At 41.4% G+C, this 20,518-nt stretch overlaps 2 protein-coding genes and 1 pseudogene across 2 annotated transcripts; 1 reads left to right on the forward strand and 2 right to left on the reverse strand.

The window, feature by feature from the left end:
• The first annotated feature begins 395 nt into the window (after nt 1–395).
• On the forward strand, nt 396–6,665 carry LOC112255728 (annotated as a pseudogene).
• A 466-nt stretch (nt 6,666–7,131) lies between these two features.
• Nucleotides 7,132–13,058, reverse strand: LOC112256484 (akirin-2). Its single transcript, XM_024429774.2, has 5 exons — nt 12,418–13,058; nt 8,304–8,438; nt 8,025–8,174; nt 7,857–7,928; nt 7,132–7,703 (listed from the first exon to the last, which is right to left on the reverse strand). Exons 1-5 carry the CDS (start codon nt 12,584–12,586, stop codon nt 7,693–7,695), a joined length of 537 nt encoding a protein of 178 aa, XP_024285542.1. The 5' UTR covers nt 12,587–13,058; the 3' UTR covers nt 7,132–7,692.
• Nucleotides 13,059–14,206: 1,148 nt separating this feature from the next.
• LOC112256483 (cannabinoid receptor type 1A-like) lies at nt 14,207–16,293 on the reverse strand. The gene has a single exon (XM_024429773.2). The coding sequence runs from the start codon at nt 16,279–16,281 to the stop codon at nt 14,833–14,835; it is 1,449 nt and encodes a 482-aa protein (XP_024285541.2). The 5' UTR covers nt 16,282–16,293; the 3' UTR covers nt 14,207–14,832.
• Between the last annotated feature and the right edge of the window lie 4,225 nt (nt 16,294–20,518).

Consider the following 20,518-nt stretch of genomic DNA (forward strand, 5'->3'; position numbering starts at 1 on the left):
AATCATTTGCCTGTTTTAATCGATTCCAGACCATGGTTCCATCAGCAGCATGTTTAGGGTTGCATACACAATGAATGGAAAAACATGCAGATTATTAAAATTGAGGGAATAAAAAAAATGTAATGAGGGAACGAATACAAAATCGGAGAGAACTGTTAAAAACAAAAACACGAATTAATTTGAAAAAAGATCACTGAAAGGATTTTTTTTTAACAAAATAATTGATATTAGATTAGTCTGGCCGTTTTTTGTTCCCCACCACCATGACTACTGAAGTGCGCCGTACAATCTGTCAAATAATAAAACATATTTTATAGACCATAGTCTGTCTGGGACAGTCACATTTCGACAACTTCGTCGGTTTCAAAGGTAGGCTAATGAATCCATTGGTTTTATTGAAGTTTCCTGTTGGGTGTGGTGAATTAGTACATCGTGGCAAATAACGTTACATCTTTCCCACGTATGTCAGCTGGTTTACTAACTTTAGCTCGGCAAAAACGACCATAACAAAAGTATAGGTATCTAGCCACAAAACTTGTTTAAGTTATTGCTTGTTGTCAGCCCACTGAAGTAACAATGATCATGTGTATATCCCCCGAATGGATAGGGTTGCTTTGTGTTCAAGCCCAGTGCCAAAAAGAGAAAGAAGAGGCCAACTGTGGGTGAGTGATTTTATAGATTATAAACACAGTAATTGAATAATACGTGTACTTTGTTTTGTGAAAACGGAATATTCTGCCAGTGCCATTTTGTATTGATCGCGCACGCATGTTTTCTCCAGAGGATTATTTCGCTCATGGCAATGAGGACACAGAGAATAGCAGACATTATTCGAGAAAATGAAGGCAGACCCCGAGGTGAGAGCCTATAATGAAGGCAGACCCCGAGGTGAGAGCCTATAATGAAGGCAGACACCGAGGTGAGAGCCTATAATGAAGGCAGACATTGAGGTGAGAGCTTATACATGTAATGCAGAATAGAGAATTGTGTCGGCTCCATTTATTACATTTATATCTGTAACGTTGTGAACGTTTCACCTCACTGAAAAGTAACAAGCTTTTATCAGGCATGGAAATGTACATCGTTTCGTCTTTACAGTTTCTGCAGGATGAGCTGAACAGGATCATTTTAGACAGCCTATTGGAGTTTATCAGAAAGAGTGCCTCCACTTTCCAGCGGGGCACGGATGACTGGGCAAGAGGTATGAGAGCCAATGAGATTCTTACAGCTGCCCTAGTGCGTGGTATGTTACTCAAAAGAGAGGGTGCACACGCAAAAGTCTTTGGCATGACCAGGGCCTATGCCTAAATTAGTGTATTTTGATATGTTGTCCATGGGATAGAGATTAACCAAGTAACTGTATGTCTCTTCTCTTCTTACTGTGTAGGAGTGAATGTGCCAAATCATGAAATTACCTTCCAGAGCTCCTCTAACCAGCTGCAGCAGTCGGTGACTCCTTTTTGTTGTCTCCATACAAGCCAAAGAGTGTGCAGGTCAGTCTCATGTATGTGGTACTTGAGAAACAACTCTTATTTCTATTATTAGTCAACAAGGGAATTTGTACAACTGCTATTTGAGGTTGGTAGTTGGGTAGATTTAATTTATTTATACTTTGATGTAAATAAGTATCTGCATGCCATTTTGTTTTATGACACATGGATACTACCTCACTCAAATCTTCACATTTTCATTTGGTTCTGTCCTCAGCCCTGAAGCACCTGATGCAGAGGGTTCTAGTGAGACTGAGTGCTTGTGTGTCAGTGGATGTTGAAGAGGAGGAAGAGCCTAAGCAGCACAGTACCAATGTTAACCAGAAGAGGGTGCACTGCTCCCTTGGCACCCTCTGTGACTGGTACATTACTTTTTCCCCCACCTTTATTTAACCAGGTAGGCCAGTTGAAAACAAGTTCTCATTTACAACTGCGAACTGGCCAAGATAAAGCAAAACAGTGCGACACAAACAACAACACAGAGTTACACATGGAATAAACAAACGTATAGTCAATAACACAATAGAAAAGTCTATATACAGTGTGTGCAAATGAGGTAAGATTAGGGAGGTAAGGCAATAAATAGGCCGTAGTGGTGAAGTAATTACAATTTAGCAATTAAACCCTGGAGTGATAGATGTGCAGAAGATGAATGTGCAAGTAGAGATACTGGGGTGCAAAGTAGCAAAAATAAATAACAGTATGGGGATGAGGTAGTTGGATGGGCTATTTATAGATGAGCTATGTACAGGTGCAATGATCTGTAAGCTGCTCTGACAGCTGATGCTTAAAGTTACTGAGGGAGATTTGAGTCTCCAGCTTCAGTGATTTTTGCAGTTCGTTACAGTTATTGGCAGCAGAGAACTGGAAGTGAAGGCGGGCAATGGAGGAATTGGCTTTTGGGGGTGACCAGTGAAATACCTTCTGGAGCACACGCTACGGGTGGGTGCTGCTATGGTGATCAGTAAGCTGAGATAAGGCAGTGCTTTACCTAGCAAAAACGTATAAATGACCTGGAGCCAGTGGGTTTGGCAATGAATATGAAGCGAGGGCCAGCCAACGAGAGCATACAAGTTGCAGTGGTGGGTAGTATATGGGGCTTTGGTGACAAAATGGATTGCCCTGTGATAGACTGCATCCAGTTTGCTGAGTAGAGTGTTGGAGGCTATTTTGTAAATGACATCGCCGAAGTCAAGGATCAGTAGGATAGTCCGTTTTACGAGGGTATGTTTGGCAGCATGAGTGAAGGATGCTTTGTCGCGAAATAGGAGGCTGATTCTAGATGTAATTTTGGATTGGAGATGCTTAATGTGAGTCTGTAAGGAGAGTTTACAGTCTAACCAGACACCTAGGTATTTGTAGTTGTCCACATATTCTAAGTCAGCCTGGTGAACCAGGCGAGGCAGTCATTTGAGAAACCAAGGCTGTTGTGTGTCTGCCGATAAGAATGTGGTGATTGACAGAGTCAAAAGCATTGGCCAGGTCGATGAATACGGCTTCACAGTATTGTCTTTTATCGATGGTGGTTATGATATTATTTAGGACCTTGAGCGTGGCTGAGGTGCACCCATGACCAGCTCGGAAGACAGATTGCGTAGTGGAGAAGTACGGTGGGATTCGGAATGGTTGGTGATCTGTTTTAATTAACTTGGCTTTCGAAGACCTTCGAAAGGCAGGTTAGGATAGATAGACTGTGACAAAGGTATGAAGCTACTGCACACAATCAAGGACTAATGTAAGGCTTTTATGTAAAACAGTCACATTTGATAGATTTTTACCTTACTATCTCTACATTGTGTAAATGCTCATTACAGATCATGAGTCTTATGTGCACAAATAATTTGTTTGGTCCTAATAATTTGTCTGGCACCCCAGGCAAAAAGCGTACTTCTTTTGGCAAAGACATGCAACAGCATCCTCCCATTTTAGTGATCTTCATAGACCTAGAGGCTTTCAACCCTAGAGTGCTGCAAGACTTCATCATCTGCAGGGGGGGAGAAAAGCATGATCCCTGACCTCTGTCTCTGTTAGATTGATTGAATGGGGAAAATGCACTTGTACTTGTGTGAGGGTACCTCTAGCATATGTTAAAAATGCCCATGCGGGATGTGCTATATAATCTCCCGGTTCTCTGCGACAGTCGGTACGTGGAGCAGTTTCCTCTGATGTTCGTCTTTGGCATCACCACGTCTCGCAGAACCATTCAGCACATGCTACCCCAGTCCATATCCTTTCTGCTGTGCATTGAGCTCTTCCAGTCCCTGTCCTTCACCCTGCACCTGACCACTGTCATGGACAAACCAATCAACCTGCACATGTACTCTACTGTATGCTTATTGTTATTGTTGAATGTATGGTTATTATGACACTTGGTTATTGTTGTCCCTTTGACAATTTTGATTCTCATTTTTATTTTATATTGTAAATATCCAAAATAAGCAATATGTACATTGTTACATCATGCCAATAAAGCAAATTGAATTGAATTGACAAGGTAGTCTGTTGCTACCATGGATCCATCCATTCACTTTGATGTAGTTGTATTGGACACAGTGATCATGCTCCTCTGCCCTATTCCTAAACCTAATAGGGTTCTAAAGGTGCAGTTGAATACCAACTAGAGATCAATACACATTTTCACTCTAGATCCCCATTGATGACATTATTTTTTTATTTTTGTTTTGTTACACGTCTTTCTCAAGTTAGAATTCAGACTTTAGTGTGTGTATTGCTTTCCCGTCTGTGTCTCAAGGTGATCCTGACCCCACTGGATGTATTATTTTGGATTATTCCTGTGAATAGTTACCTTTTGCATTGCTTGATCTCAGGTTTGTGTGTACGTGTGTGTTGAACATGGGGCCCCCTTACCAGTTGGCTCTGCTGGAGCACTTCCACAGCCAGCCTCTGAGCGTGCTGTGCTGTAAGAGGGCGGCGGCCCTGGGCCACGCCACTGAGCTCAGCCACAGGGATGTAGAGAGGATCCAACAGCTGCCATCCTTCATGAGGTGACTGTCTCACAAACATACGCACACGCAGGCCCACAAGTCTCCAACACACACACACTTCTACCCATATGATGGTTGAGTAACATTATTTAAATGTTGTGTGGTTCGTCTGTTTAAAACTTGTTGTGATGCTTGGTGTTTACCTCGCACCCTTTCCCCCAGGTACATAGCAGGCTCCCCAGGAGCAAATGGAGCTGTTGACCAGTGATGACCATGTGAAGGTAAATATTGAGTGCTGTTGAGTGCTTTGTCTCAATGCCTCTCCACGTTCTAACGTCTTCTCTACCTAAATACTCTCTGGGGAAACCGGTTTGAACATTTTGTTTATCAAAGTTGCCATTGAAATAATACCTCCATGTTAGGAATGTAATTGTAGAGCATGGCACCAACTGTCTCGCCTGTTCCACATATGCCTCGATTTTCAGATAAGGGAACTGCACATATCCTGTCTGGAGAAGAATGTGTGGGAGAATGAAGAGCATGTGTCTGCCATGCAGCTGAGGTAATGATTTATTACACAATCGTTGTTTAACGTCGATATAAAGCACAAACATTGCCTTACGAAACTTATTTCAAAGTTCTATACAAGTTGCCATGTACATGATTTCTTCGACCCTATCAGATGTTGCTGGTGCAGCTGAGGAGATCATCTCTTCTCCAAGGAAAGGCCTCCAGAAGAAAACAGACCTGTTCCAACTGCAAAAGGTAACATGTTCTGTAATGGAAAAGACTGATTTTAATACACTTCTAATATGTACAGTAGTGCCCCTACCCGAATCCCAGTGTGTGTGCTACTATAGCTCCTCTGCTGTCATGAGACCCCACCTCAACGCCACACCATCCAGACTGCCCTCAGCAACCCCTACCTTTACCTGAAGGTAAACAACTTACCACTGAGAGGCTTTGTCTCAAAAGTGTAAACTCTAGTAAACTCCTTTCCTCATATCCTCTCCCTAATCTGGAAAGACTTGATGGGTGTAAGCAATTTGGTGGACTACTATCAGTGGGCTTACTTTCACCTATTCACAATTCTTTCAGTGCAGATGAAGGAAAGGAGGTAAGCCAGTCTCTTTAGACAACTGAGTATCAGCCCAAACTTTAAGTGTTAAAGCTACAACAGCAGCTGATATGGATGCTAATGTGTGGTTCAGAATGAAAACCTGCGGACGGGACAATTTCAAATGCTGCTCCTGACAACTGCATTGTGTACAAACTCCATATGGAGTGTGGGAGGCTCATCAACCTGTATGACTGACAGGAGGTAGATTTTTATAAAGAATCAAATGAAACACTATTGTTGGTATTCTTTCCTGAACAAGAACACTTTACATATTGCATTTGTATGTATTTGCAGGTTTATGCTGCAGAGGGCAAGGATGCTGACTGGACTATGGGAAAGTGGATGAACTCAAACGGTATCCTTTAACTGTTGGAAGTTTTAAAATGCTTGATCGTGATGTATTTTGAAAATTGCTTTTCATACCACATGTCCTACTGCAGTCTTTTTCCTTTCCCATAGCCTAGATATACAGTCAGGTCAAATTATTGGCACCCTTGATAAAGTTGAGCAACAAAAGACTGTAGAAAATGAATTAGCACAAATACTGAGTGAGCTATGTTGTATGCAATTTTGAAATATTATTATACTAATACAATTACTCAGAAAAGACAGCCCTCTTGAATTCAAACCACAGGGTGTCAATGGGGTTCAAGTATGGAGAATGAGATGGCCATTGCAAAATGTTGATTTTTGTGGTCAATTAACTATTTCTTTGGACTTCGATGTGTGCTTAGGGTTGTCTTGCTGGAAGATTCACTTGCGTCCAAGTTTCAGCCTCTTGCCAAAGGCAACCAGTTTAAAAAAAAATCCAGGCTGTTTCTGAGCTGGGATTCGTAAAATCCACCAAGCAGAAGTCTGACCATGTGTCATGACTAACCTGGGGAGGCTGCTGATTCACGGTCTCTGAGCTTGTGTTGTATAGTATGCATGTGTCAATTGTTTTATCATGATTTGCTCCAGCGTATTCTTAAGGTGTGTGTAAAATGCAAACATGTTTACAGTTTACTCCATTAACAAACACACTCAAAGAAGTGTGTGTATATGCAATATTATAAAACATTTTGTCATCAAGTAGCAGTATCACAAAAATGATAAAAGCAGCCATGTTAACAAGTTTAAAGGGTGCATTCATATGTAATGAACAGATGGGTCTTTATGTAGTGGTTGTAAACAGGTGACGAAACAAGATCATTCTACCACTTGAGGGCTAGATGAAGTGCAACTGGGATGAACATTCAGTCAATACTTACAGAGGGCCGAGTGTGTGGGGTTTTGGTTTTTCCAATTAAGACCTAGACAACCAGGTGAGGGGAGTTCCTACTAATTAGTGACCTTCATTCACCGATCACAAGGGTGGTACAGAATCCTGTAGACACTCGGCCCTCCGTGGAATGAGATTGAAAGTGCCTTTGACTTGGTCACTCCATAGTGGAGGCAGGGAGCTGTGGTGGAACACAAGCGGCTGGGTTGACAGAACCTGATATCATCGGTATATCTACTTGATTACATTATTAGCTATTTACAATTGAAATATTAGTACTTCAGTTAATTAAAGCATTACCCTGTTGTGACGACATGAAACGTAACATTTTATTGTTTGGTTTTTCTACTAAGTACATAGGTTTGAAAGCAAAACAGTCAATGAAATAAATAACATTTTGAAAGCAGAAAAAAATCTAATGAATTGAGTTAGTCTTTGTAAAGTCCCATACAAAAAGGCTCTGGGGCATTGCAAATTATCTTCTCCAAACCGTACCTTCCACTTGCTAATAGATTGACCAGCAAACCTTTGTCTACATTCCTTTATCATATATACATGTGTAACAAAGGAATAAAACAGTGAATAAAGTCTGGAATGCCAGATGTCTTTATAAAAGTAAGAGAGTGACAACTTATCGATACAGGTACAGCAGGAGAAATGTAGGCCACTGGTAGAGGGGGTCCATATAATTACATTAGGAAGCACCTAGTTGCTTACGTGAGAGAGATTACCACTGACAACGGTTTAGATAAACCTTTGCCCAAAGGAGAAATATGGCACAGTAAGACGTTTCATTAAACCAATCACTTGCAGGGATTTCCAAAGATTTAAACTCTAACTTCCAGCAAGAGAAGGTCGCCTGGCAAAGTCGGTCTCTCAGGAAACATCTGGAAATGAATAGATAAAAGCAGAAAACCAGCCATATTAGCATAATCTTTTAGAGGTTTCCATTCAGGAGTCACAGTTGCCTTCTCACATTCAGAAATGGAATGGTACATGCACTGATAATTAAATATAAAAATGGGCAAAACAATACTCACAGCTTGCAGGTTGCTCTCCAAATCTTCGCATCAACTGGTCATGTGTAAACTTCACAAAAGTGTCATATTGTTCTGTAATAGAAATGTGGGAGAAAAGGGAGGTGTTTAATTTGCCTGTAACTAAAAATCACATGGTGCACTTTCTGAATTGTGTTTGACTGTCCACACCTGCCAACTTGGAAGTCATGGTCTCCTCATATTCCTCCCGCACTTTGTCTTCACGCTCCTTCAGTAGACGTTCACAAATCATTCCAACTTGTCTAAGAGTAAATAAGGGCTGTTCTTTCTTTGATGGAGAAGAACCTCCAGCAGATGTGCCTGCAGAGGACACAAGTAAAGCAATTAGGTCATTTGCATGTTGGGGGGGGTTCTAGTTCCTTTAGTATTGTGGATCTCCTCCACTCACCAGGGTTTAGGCTAATAGTACACTATAAGCTCATAACAAACCTGGCATACTGGATCCACTAAGATGGGGTGGAGACTCTGGCGAGTAGCAACCCTCTGTCTGTTGGTAAACTCCATCTATGTGCTTTCTCTTCTGAATGCGTTTGTACTCCTGCTTGATGTTGTTCAGAATTTGCTCTAGAATAAGATAGAACGTTGGTCAAACAACTTGTCAAATCTAATGGAGGCCTCGCACTGCAGTACAATCCTTACGGCTGACAACATGTTAACAAAGACAGTACAGTATGAAGATATGCAGAAACTGCTTCTCCAATAGAAATCCCTGATCACACTTGTCAGCGATGTCAAGATGATGTTCGCTAGCAAAGCTCATGCGCAGAAATACGTCATCCCGTCACCTTGTTTTAGATCTGTATTCAATAACGACTTTATACCAGTAGATGGTGTAGTATTGGCTTGGGCCTTTGACTTGTGTGAGAATTATAAAGACAGAAGTAAATATGATTTAGGCTAAGCCTATTCCGCTATCTAAATATGCCATGCTGTTGTATTATTTAATCGCCATATAATTGCATAATTTATTTTTATAGCCGCGTGGGGCTACTGTGGTGATCATGTAACCTAATGAATCACACTTTTTCCAGTATTTCGGAGTACGGACTGTAGGCCTTTATTAGGCATTTTGACTATTATTTTAAAGAATTCCACTCTGTATGTAGGCTTGTTTTAGACATTTGCTTTGCACAACCCCATCACGCAGAGGCTATATCCATGTCAATAAATGAGATGAAACAAAATATTGCTTAAGTCTTGGCTATAACCTGTCCTGAGCGAAATAGCCAAGGGGTCCCAAAGACTGTAGCCTATTCTTTTTGCCAGATCTGTTTAAGCTATCAGCCACTGCACGTGCTTCAACTATTTTGTTTAAAAATGATTTAGATGCTATATTTAGAGGCCTGGGAGCTAGGGTCTCTTTTAAAGGGGAGCCCTATAATAAAAACAGGTATAAAACACAAATAGAGTTCTAAAATGATTCCGCAAGACACCAGTACCCAAAATGATAGGCCTTCAACTTTTAGGCATTGCAATTTAGGCTTTTGTATTTTATTTGGATAGGACTAAATTTAACATTTAATTATTAAAATGATAATGCATAGATTTCAATAAATAAATGGATAAGAATGCTCTATTCTTTGATTTAGTTCCTATTGCAACAAATTACTGAATGAACTGAATGAAGGATGAATTCAATGTTCAAATATGTTGGAATGACGAGTTGCACGCATCATGCATGCTAATCACTTTATTTGGCTAGTAGGCAAATAGGCCTACATTAGGGTGTAACAACTATAGCTGCATGCCTCCAGAAGGGCATCTTCTGAGGCTGAGGGGTGCTTTTCCAAAGTCGCATGGTGCTGCACAAGCTCTTCAACTGGCCAGCAGTATCACGATGGAGGGAATAGCCTATATGGAGACTACTTAAGACCATTGCAACAGAGTTACTGTAAAGTGTGGGAATAAGCTTATGCCAGACTTAGCCTACGTTTAACCTCTCCATTATTCATTTCACAGTCCATATGTTCATGACCTGGTTCATATAAATCATGTCATTATTTTACATTCATATTTACCCCTCTTACAGAGTATGCTTTGGCAAGATTGAGTGATATATTATTGTTCTGTGTTTCATTATTCCTGGTAGAGACTACTGGTTATGATTGCAGACAGAGCCCAGAGAATGGAATGGTGCAATATTGAATTAGTCTTATTTGATAAGGTGGACATCCTCATCCATGCACGTCACCTCACCCAGAGATATGCCCATGCTTTAGAGATACAACAGTGAAGTTTCCGTACGCTAGGTGTAGGCATAACAGAGCTAGTGCTATCTAGACTTGCGCTGGCAAACAAATCCATTACATTAAGTACCTAATGTGAAGTAAACTTAACTAAAGAGCAATAGAGAATGGACACTTAAACATGCTGGATACCTCTTTCCGGTTTACTTGACTTTTAAAAAAAAACATTATGCTGTGTTATGCTTGTTCACGTAGCACTCCTCACAGGCCATTTGGTGTGCGTTTTTTTTGTGTGTTGGTGATATGAAACTGGCAAAACTCAAAAGGTATTATTGTTCGTAAGGATTGCAACAAGATTTGTTCAAGCCTAAAATGTTAGTCCGTAATCATAACATGGTGTTTGTATGTTCACAGATGACATTTTACGTTTCATGTTTCACGCATGGCTTTTCTTACGATCCTAACAATTTACATATAGATTTTCTTATGATCTAACAATACCTACGTTCAACCTTTTGGCAGGTCTCTCGCTCCATAGTAGTCTGCTTCGCAATGCGTTCCCGTAAGTATCACGATGTTGCGCCTCTGGGTTTGAAAACACTATTTTTTCAAGATACAGTGCATTCGGAAAGTATTCAGACCCCTTGACTTTGCGCATATTTTGTTATGTTACAGCCTCATTGTTATGTTACAACCTACACTCTATCACATTTACATAAGTATTCAGACCCTTTACTCAGTACTTTGTTGAAGCACCTTTGGCAGAGATTACAGCCTCAAGTCTTCTTGGGTATGATGCTACAAGCTTGGCACTACTGTATTTAGGGAGTTTCTCCCAAGCTCTGTCAGGTTGGATGTGGAGCATTGCTGCACAGCTATTTTCAGGTCTCTCCAGATATGTTCGATGGGGTCAAGTCCGGGCTCTGGCTGGGCCACTCAAGGGGATTCAGAGACTTGTCCCGAAGCCACTCCTACGTTGTCTTGGCTGTGTGCTTAGGATCGTTGTCCTGTTGAAGGTGAACCTTCTCTCTAGCCTGAGGTCCTGAGCGCTCTGGAGCAGGTTTTCATTAAGGATTTCTCTGTTCTTTGCTGTGCTCATCTTTGCCTCGATCCTGAATAGTCTTCCTGTCCCTGCCGCTAAAAAATATCCCCACAGCATAATGCTGCCACCACCATGCTTCACCTTAGGGATGTTGCCAGGTTTCCTCCAGATGTGACGCTTGGAATTTAGGCCAAAAAGTTCAATCTTGGTTTCATCAGACCAGAGAATCTTATTTTTTCAAGGTCAGAGTCCTTTAGCCTTTTGGTAAACTCCAAGTGGGCTGTCATGTGCCTTTTATTGAGGAGTAGCTTCCATCTAGTTACTCTACCATAAAGGCCTGATTGGAGAAGTGCTGCAAAGATGGTTGTTCTTCTGGAAGGTTCTCCTATCTCCACAGAGGAACTCTGGAGCTCTGTCAGAGTGACCATTGGGTTCTTGGTCACCTCCCTGACCAAGGTCCTTCTCCCGCGATTGCTCAGTTTGGCTGGGCGGTCAGCTCTAGGAAGAGTCTTGGTGGTTCCAAAATTCTTCCATTTAAGAATGGAGGCCACTGTGTTCTTGGGGACCTTCAATGCTGCAGACATTTTTTGGTACCCTTCCCCAGATCTGTGCCTGACACAATCCTGTCTTGGAGATCTACAGACAATTCCTTCGACTTCATAGCTTGGTTTTTGCTCTGACATGCACTGTCATCTGTTGGACCTTATATAGACAGGTGTGTGCCTTTCCAAATCATGTCCAATTAATTGAATTTACCAATCAATTGGTAAATTGATTGTCATTATGGGGTACTTTGTAGATTGATGAGAAATATTTAATCAATTTTAGAGTAAGGCTGTAATGTAACAAAATGTGGAAAAAGGTCAAGGTGTCGGAATACTTTCTGAATGCACTGTAAACTGCTGCAATAACACAAGTAGCTATTGGCTAACACCTAGAATGATCTTGGAAAAAGAACATGCTACCTTAAAAGGCCCCGTGCCATTAACGTGATTTTCCTGTGTTTTATATTTCCACACTGAGGTTGAAATAATATTGGTAAAAATGCCCTTCTAGCGTAAGAGCAGTTTTAAAAGACCAACTGAAATTTCAGCTTGTTTTGGTGGAATTGAGTTTTGGCCTGCCAGCAATTTTTCTTTTTGACCATTCTTTTAAATAAAAATCACAGTAAGGTACTTAATTACCCATAAATTATTTGATATTTTGATTAAAAACAACTGCTGCATTGGACCTTCAACGTGCAGCAAGATTGCCCACTGCCTGGCTTGCTATAGATGTCTGATATGAGTTTGGGTTCATCCGGTATAGTACTTACCAGCTGATAGTCTGGATGACACTTCTCCAAATGGTGACGGCTCCATGCGAAGGTATTTCCGTGGTGATGATGATGGGGACACCGGAATACATCTTCTCCTTTTAGGGGACGTCGGACTCATCAATGGATCAAAATCCATGGTCCTTTTCAGGGTCGCTCCACACGCCATGATTTGAACCTAGGAGGGTCTACAAAGACCGAACGAGGAACGGTGTGGCTAATGCGAAACACAAAAGAAAATGGCTTTCTAACGTTCGTTAGCTAGCTAAGAAAGAGCTTATCCTGATGGCTTTTCAGCTAGCTTTGCAACTTCGACAAGTCCAGGAAGGAGTATTGCTACTGTTTGCTAACTTATCACGCTAGCTAGCTAGCGTTAACCAACCAAATTAAAACAAATTCCCTTCACCTTTCCGGGAAAAGTTACCCCCCTCTTATCACTCCGACGCCCGTGTAACGTTGACTTTTGTTTTCACTATCTTATAACGTTATCTGTTTGGATGTCCTTAGCTAGCTAAGTTATACATTCAGACGAAGATATAACTTGCTGCCTAACGTTACCATCTTGAAAGGCAGCGAACGTCAGCTTTTTCTTGTTTTTGACCACCCGAGCCGTCTGTTTCTCGTATTGATGACGTCAAATATTCAATTATGCGCTCATGCCGGGTCGGTTGGGCATGCGCAGATGAGACTGATGATGGCGGTGATTTGGACTGCGGTCCCTGCAATCTGGAATCCATAGGAGGTCCCAACTCTGACATTAGCCGATTGATTATGACATTTAAAATGGTCAAAGAGTGAGATAAGGGTAGGCATGTCTCAAGGATTCCGGATAGCACTAACCTTTTGTAGTGCAGACAAAAGTTGGTCGTTTGTGTGGTTATGGAATTACACAATAAATTACATTTTGCGCTGCTATCCATATACATTAGTTAGTTAGTAGCCATATTCATACACATTCTTGTTACTTTAATCTTGAAGATTGGTGTATTTCCATTAGTCTTTGCCTGTCTCTTTTGCTCTGCAAATGCATGGGCCCGTAATGTGAAATTGCTTGTTTCACTTATAGGTTTTGTGCCTTTTCTGTTAGTTTTTCACTTTATATTTATTTTTGTCTTGGGTTTAACTTACTTTTTGAGGCAGTACAGTACCTCACAAAACATGGCACGTTATCTCATGTGCCACTACAACATGGCACATTATCCCATGTGCCACTGCCTACACCTCTTTCTCCTCCAGACTGACAAAAACATATACAACCAAAGCCCGATAAGACTATATCGTGCCTGCCTTATGAGTACTGTGCACACTTGACTTTATTCAGAGGCTTGGAAACTAAACCACATAAAGGTGTTTAATAATTTTGAAATAAATGATTATGATTGTAAATGAAGTATGTGCACATTTTATCCTAGTAGGGACCTCTTAAAAATTCACATTCCTTTAGTTCTTCACTGACTTAGAGGGCCTCTGCAGATTTTCTTTCATTTGTCATTGTTTTGTCAGTTTTTGGTTGATGATGGAAGCTTTTGGTGTAAGTACAGCTGCAATAAAACACACTGGCTATTGTGTTTCAATTGCTGTGATCAGATGAAAACATTCATATACATTGCTTATTACTAAATTAGCTGGTTTGGAATAAGCAACTGCACATAAATACTTTATATTTTTTCTGTCTCTGTATTTTTTCTGTCTCTGTTTCATGAGAGAAGGTCTATTCTTCACAGTAGCATTGCAGTGCCATCCTCAATCTCATGAGATGCAAAAAAAAAATACATGTGTATTATACTGTATGTGGTTCACAAGCTGCTTTCCTGAATGTTTTTATTTGAAAAATAAATTGTGTATTCATAGAAAAACACTTAATGCATATGGAGAGATGGAAAGGGGGAAACATATTTAATACTGCACAACATTACATGTCTTTGTGGTTCTTCTTTGGGGGAAATCTGTCTCTGCATAAAATTAAATAATGTGAATCATTGAAAAGATGTACATGGTCTACTCTTGTATTTCATAACATGGTCCTCAATTATGCATTACTCAAAAAATAAGGAAATCAAAACAATTTCATACAACATGCTTTATGACAAGAACTACAAACCATCACAATGTACTAATTTACAATATAAAGAGCAGCCAATTTCACCTACAAGCACTTTATAGAGACAAACCATACAGTCAAAGCATGCCACTAAATACACAACTGTACAGTTTAACAATGACTATCGCCATTATTTCCCAATGAAAATGAATTTCTTCTGAAAGATGGAAATAAAAAGCCACATTCTCTTATCCTATAGCTACATATACTTCAAAGAACTGAATTAGAAGTTGATGTTTAGCAAACTTTCAGTGCAGTGCAAGTTGGGGTAGTGACTACTCTGCATAATTCCTTCAGAGTCGATTCCTTCACAGTCACATAATGGTAGACGCAGTTGTCTCGGGGGAGACCAAAAGGGTAACTTTGGCCAATTTCACAGTGGTGTTTGCACAGCTAACCGTGGATTTGTAGGCTGTGGCTGTGCCTTTTACGCTCCTGCTGTGGCAATCGGACTCAGCACTGTTGTCCAGTAGTTGAGAAGTTCCCCTGCATGTCTGGCAGATGTTAAGAAAGGCCCGGCGCAGGTCCTTACTCCTCAGGGCATAGATGATGGGGTTGACGGTGGAGTTGAACAGGCAGAGCATGCTGCAGAAGGCAAAAACCGTCTTGATAAAGTTGTTCATCTTCCACAACAGGTCGTAGACCATGATGGCCAGCACAGGGCCCCAGCAGATGACGAGGACCACCAGAATCAGCACTAAGGTCTTGGCCAGGCGGATGTCCATGCGGGCCTGCTCGGGTCGCATTGTCTGTACCTTGGTGCCATGCGCTGTGTAGACGATGATGCTCTTCTGGGAGTGGCGGCTCATCATGCGCACGGCGTGGTGGTGGGCCTTCCACAGGATGAACATGTAGGCATAGATGATAAACAGTAGCAGCACACTGGTCATCCCTATCCAGAACATCAGGTACTTCACGTCGATGAGTGGGAAAATGTCAGAGCACACTGAGTTCAGTTGCTTACAGTTCCAGCCCAGTAGGGGGAGCACCGCGATGACGATTGAGATAGTCCACATCATGCAGAAGGCGATGACAGCCTTTGTCTTGGTGACAATCCGCTTGTAAGCCATGGGCCTGTGGATGGAGATGTAGCGGTCTATGGCTGTGAGAAAGAGACTGCCCACAGAGGCACTGAAAGAGGCGATGACCCCACCAAGCTTAAAGAGAAACACATTGGGGCTGTCCTTCCGGTGTAGCACATGGAAGTCCAAGAAACTGTACACAAATATGACACTGCCCAGAAGGTCGGCCACAGCCAGGCTTCCTATGAAGTGGTAGGAGGGCCGACAGCGCAGGGTGCTGGAGTGGAGGATCACACACAGTACAATAAGGTTCTCCAGCACTGTGAAGGTTCCCAGGGTGAGTGCCATGATCGCTACTACCAACTGCTGGCTGGGGGTCAGAATCATGAAGCACTCCATGTCCACAGAGTTCTCCCCACATTGGATAGAATCCCCGCCGTCCACAAAGGTCCCATTGCCAACCAGATCAGAGAAGTTGGTCTGGTAAATGGAGTTGCCATTAAAGATGAGCTCCTCGTCTCTAGCTACTCGAGGGAAGTAGTTTCTAAGTGGGGCAGAGTGAGCCTTCTCTAAATGGAATCCAGTCTTGGCGAAGCCAGACTCTATGGATGGGTCGCTGTAGCTCACATCGTTGGAGCCAAGATATTGCAAACCATTAGTTATTGTTCGGAAAGTGGTGTCAGCTATTCCATCCAGAGCAGACTTCATGGCTGTCCAGTTGGAAGGTAAATTATGTAACATAAGATGAGTATCTAGAGAAAAAAGTTCCAGACAATTTAGAAATGATCAATACTTTTTATTATTTAGTTTAATTGTGACTTGGGGGATGGCAAACGTGTATGTATTTAACTGTGGGTGATGTGGGTAGGTTGCTGGGTGACATTATTGACATCCCTGCTGTATCAGCCAGCTGACTCTCCAGCAGATGCGTCTCAGACAATAGTGAGAGAATTAACAGTCGATGACAAATTAATGAGACCCATATCTAACCTTCTGTGCTGCCCCCAGGATAAAAAAAACATTGCATTAAGTAGCCTATGTAGGTCAATCTTTCCTTTCAATTAAGGGGTAATTACGTTTCAAAATTATGATTCAATTAATTATTCATCAAGGTAGTTATATTCTCTCAAGACAAGATTGATTTGTTGAATCAATCTATAGAACTGTACATGACTATGTTTTGCTCTCATAGATAAACAGTACATAACCCTTCCATTTGATAATTAATATATCTGTACATTTGGTTAAATTTACAATAACCTACAGGCCTATTTGACATGTTTGTTTTTCATTAATAAAAAAGTACAGGCTATTGAGAATAATTGTGATAACACTTTCATGCAGATGTTTATAGATAAGCAAACCATTTACTGGTTGTGATATAGAATATACAACAATGTGACGATGCCCCTTGTCCCACTCATGAACGAATAAGAAAGACCAACAATAAGTAGGGTTGTAGAGAGGCTGCAGGCAAGTAATTAGACTCACATAAGAATATACACTGTCATAAGGTTATAGCGAAATCAATGAAGTAACACATTTTTGACTATGCATTAATGCAACATTTGATTTTATTAAAACAAAATGTGTTTTTACCTTCACATTCTTTGCACAAATAACTTGCGTCGATCCATATGCCAGATTTAATTTATTATATGAAGACAAGAGAAAGTGTATCCACATATCCACTCTCAGGAATCGTAGCCTATTGATGTCAACAGTTGCTTTTTCAAAGTGTATCAAAAGTAGTTTTTAATTCGAATTTTCGTCATGATGAGCCTCGCATCATTGTTTAGTAAAGCCAAGAGACAGCGACGTGTCTGTCTGAGGTATGGGATTATTATTTATAAGGAAGTGGTCGCTTTGTGCGCTTCTGTGTCACGTGCTCCGAGGTGCCACAACGCCTTGGACCAGTATACTGCGCTCGCATCGCATCCCAACATCCACGCTCGCTCAATAATGAGACACTCCATCATTTTGATCACCCACCCAACCATTATCGACCAGTGTGGTTGAGGAAAACGAAAGCATGAGTACCATTGTTGTAATTAATGTTAAAACACTAACATTTACTTGGCAAACCACTTTTTATTACTATTGTGTTTAGATTTTCACTTCAACCTATAAGAAATTCTGACATCCTCCTTTCTTGGGTAATATGTCTGTATGATGTGTTCTTGTATGTATGCAAACATCACTAAAGGTAGAGTGTGCCATTTATTGTGACGGGAAGAAAGGCATGATGTGTTCTATAGCCTGGAAGGAAGAGTGGGTAAATAGAAAATATCCAGCCAAGTGTGATATATTTAACCACATGTAGCAGTGTGTTGAAAAATATATAATATCAGGAGCTGCAGAGGTGTTAAAATGAGGTTGTGGGTGTGTAGTGGGACAACTGCAGAGAATAGGCTATATGTCTCTGGTAAGTGGGCTATTAGAGTCAGCTGCCCATCATGTGAATTCAGTCTGAGGATTTATTCTTTATTTATTCAGGGAAAAACCAATTGAGACCAGGGTCTCATTCACAAGGGTGCCCTGATCCCAGTAACATAACAATCAAATACAATATGAAAAAAAAAAATGCGATCAATACAATATAAAATAAAAATACAGCACAACACAACATTTTTAAAAAATGGTTACATGTCCTCAATCAAAAACTTTAACTGAGTGGCACCAGAATATTTGGCTGCCTCGGATCTAGTCTCGAAAATCGAACCATAGGCAACAGTGACTAGGGTCTGGTTTCAATAGAAAGCAATAGTAGGCTAATGGCATCTTTTTGTAGGCACAAACTCTGCCACGGCTCGTTGGGCAAAGCCAAAGGGGAAATTCACGTTTTTTTTGTTGTTGTATTTTTGGATCAACGCCAAAAATAAGGTATGTGGTAAACACAGGCTTTATACCTTTTCTTTATACGTTTTGTTTCCCTAACCCCAACGAAAATTATCCCTGTAATTCTCCTTTGTTGTTATGACGTAGAAAGCAACCTGGTCTCAATATAAGACGTATAATACTATACCCCCTCGGAAGGCATATGATAAGTTACATCATCCAATTCGTATGTTATTGTACGACCGGGTAAGATGTATGATACTATACGTCCTACAATTTCTATGATATTATTCCTTTCATAATGTAACTTAACATTTCATCATGGCGCCAGAGAAAATGGCTGAAGTTTTACATGCTCCTAACCAAATATGTTTTTCGTTTGTTTTTTTGCGTTGTTTAACTTATTTTTGAACTTATTCTGTACATAATGTTGCTGCTACCATCTCTTATGACTGAAAAGAACTTCTGGACATCAGAACAGCGATTACTCACCACGAACTGGCAGAAGCTTTTTTTTCTCTTTAACGAGTCCGACGAGCCCTACGTGAAAGACATACTGCCCAATCCCTGTCATTTGCATGACGAGAAGACGGAGAAAAAGAGGACAGAGGTCAGGCTACCTTCTGAGAATTTCATAGGCGAATAAACCCCCACTGCCTTCCGTTCTACTAGCTAACATGCAATCATTGGAAAATAAACTCAAAGACCTACGAGGAAGATGAAACTACCACCGGGACTTTAAAAACTGCAATATCTTATGCTTCACGGAGTAGTGGCTGAACGACGACATTATCAGCATACAGCTGGCTGGTTATACGCTGTATCGGCAGGATAGAACAGCGGAGTCTGGTAAGACAATGGTGGGCGGACTATGTATATTTGTGAACAACAGCTGGTGTACGATATCTAAGGATGTCTCAAGGTTTTGCTCACATGAGATGGAGAATCTCATGATAAGCTGTAGACCCCACTATCTACCAACAGAGTTTTCATCTGTATTTTTCGTAGTTGTCTACATACCACCACAGACTGATGCTGGCACTAAGACAACACTCAAAGAGCTGTATTCCACCATAAGCAAATAGGATAACGCTCATCCGGAGGTGGCACTCCTAGTGGCCTGGGACTTTAATGCAGGGAAACTTAAATCCTTATTTACCAAATTTCTATCAGCATGTTAAATGTGCAACCAGAGGGAAATAAACTCTAGACCACCTTTACTCCACACACAGAGACGCCCTCCATTTGGCAAATCTGATCATAATTCTATCCTCCGGATTCCTGCTTACAAGCAAAAATCTAAGCAGGAAGCACCAGTGACCCGGTCAATAAAAAAGTGGTCAGATGAAGCAGATGCTAAGGTACAGGACTGTTTTGCTAGTACAGACTGGAATATGTTCCGGGATTCTTCCGATGGCATTGAGGAGAACACCACATCAGTCACTGGCTTCATCAATAAGTGCATCGATGACGTCGTCCCCACAGTGACCGTACGTACATACCCCAACCAGAAGCCATGGATTACAGGCAACATTCGCACTGAGCTAAAGGCTAGAGCTGCCGCTTTCAAGGAGCGGGACTCTAACCCGGAAGCCTATAAGAAATCCTGCTATGCCCTCCGATGAACCATCAAACAGGAAAAGGGTCAATACAGGACTAAGCTCGAATCGTACTACCATGACTCCGATGCTCGTCAGATGTGGCAGGGCTTGTGAAATATTACAGACTACAAAGGGAAGCACAGCCGAGAGCTGCCCAGTGACACGAGCCTACCAGATGAGCTAAACTACTTCCATGCTCGCTTCGAGGCAAATAACACTGAAACATGCATGAGAGCACCAGCTATTCCGGGTGACTGTGTGATCACGCTCTCCGCAGCTGATGTAAGACTGTAAGGTCAACATTCACAAGGCCGCAAGGCCAGACTGATTACCAGGATGTGTAATGCGAGCATGCGCTGATCAACTGGCAAGTGTCTTCACTGACATTTTCAACCACTCCCTGTCCGAGTCCGTAATACCAACATGTTTCAAGCAGACCACCATAGTCCCTGTTCCCAAGAACACTAAGGTAATCTGCCTAAATGACTACCGACCCGTAGCACTCACGTCTGTAGCCATGAAGTGATTTGAAAGGCTGG

The sequence above is a fragment of the Oncorhynchus tshawytscha genome, linkage group LG08 (genome assembly GCF_018296145.1).
Source record: "Oncorhynchus tshawytscha isolate Ot180627B linkage group LG08, Otsh_v2.0, whole genome shotgun sequence".
NCBI lineage: Eukaryota > Metazoa > Chordata > Actinopteri > Salmoniformes > Salmonidae > Oncorhynchus > Oncorhynchus tshawytscha.

Bases quoted from the DNA above. Each gene is read 5' to 3' on its own strand.
- LOC112256484 (XM_024429774.2), bottom strand. From the start codon at position 12,586: ATGGCGTGTGGAGCGACCCTGAAAAGGACCATGGATTTTGATCCATTG. The intron at 8,439-12,417 runs GTAAGTACTATA...ATCTTATTCTAG, and splicing joins GTCATCCAGACTATCAGCTG to AGCAAATTCTGAACAACATC. The intron at 7,929-8,024 runs GTGTGGACAGTC...TTTCTATTACAG, and splicing joins CATGACTTCCAAGTTGGCAG to AACAATATGACACTTTTGTG.
- LOC112256483 (XM_024429773.2), bottom strand. From the start codon at position 16,281: ATGTTACATAATTTACCTTCCAACTGGACAGCCATGAAGTCTGCTCTG.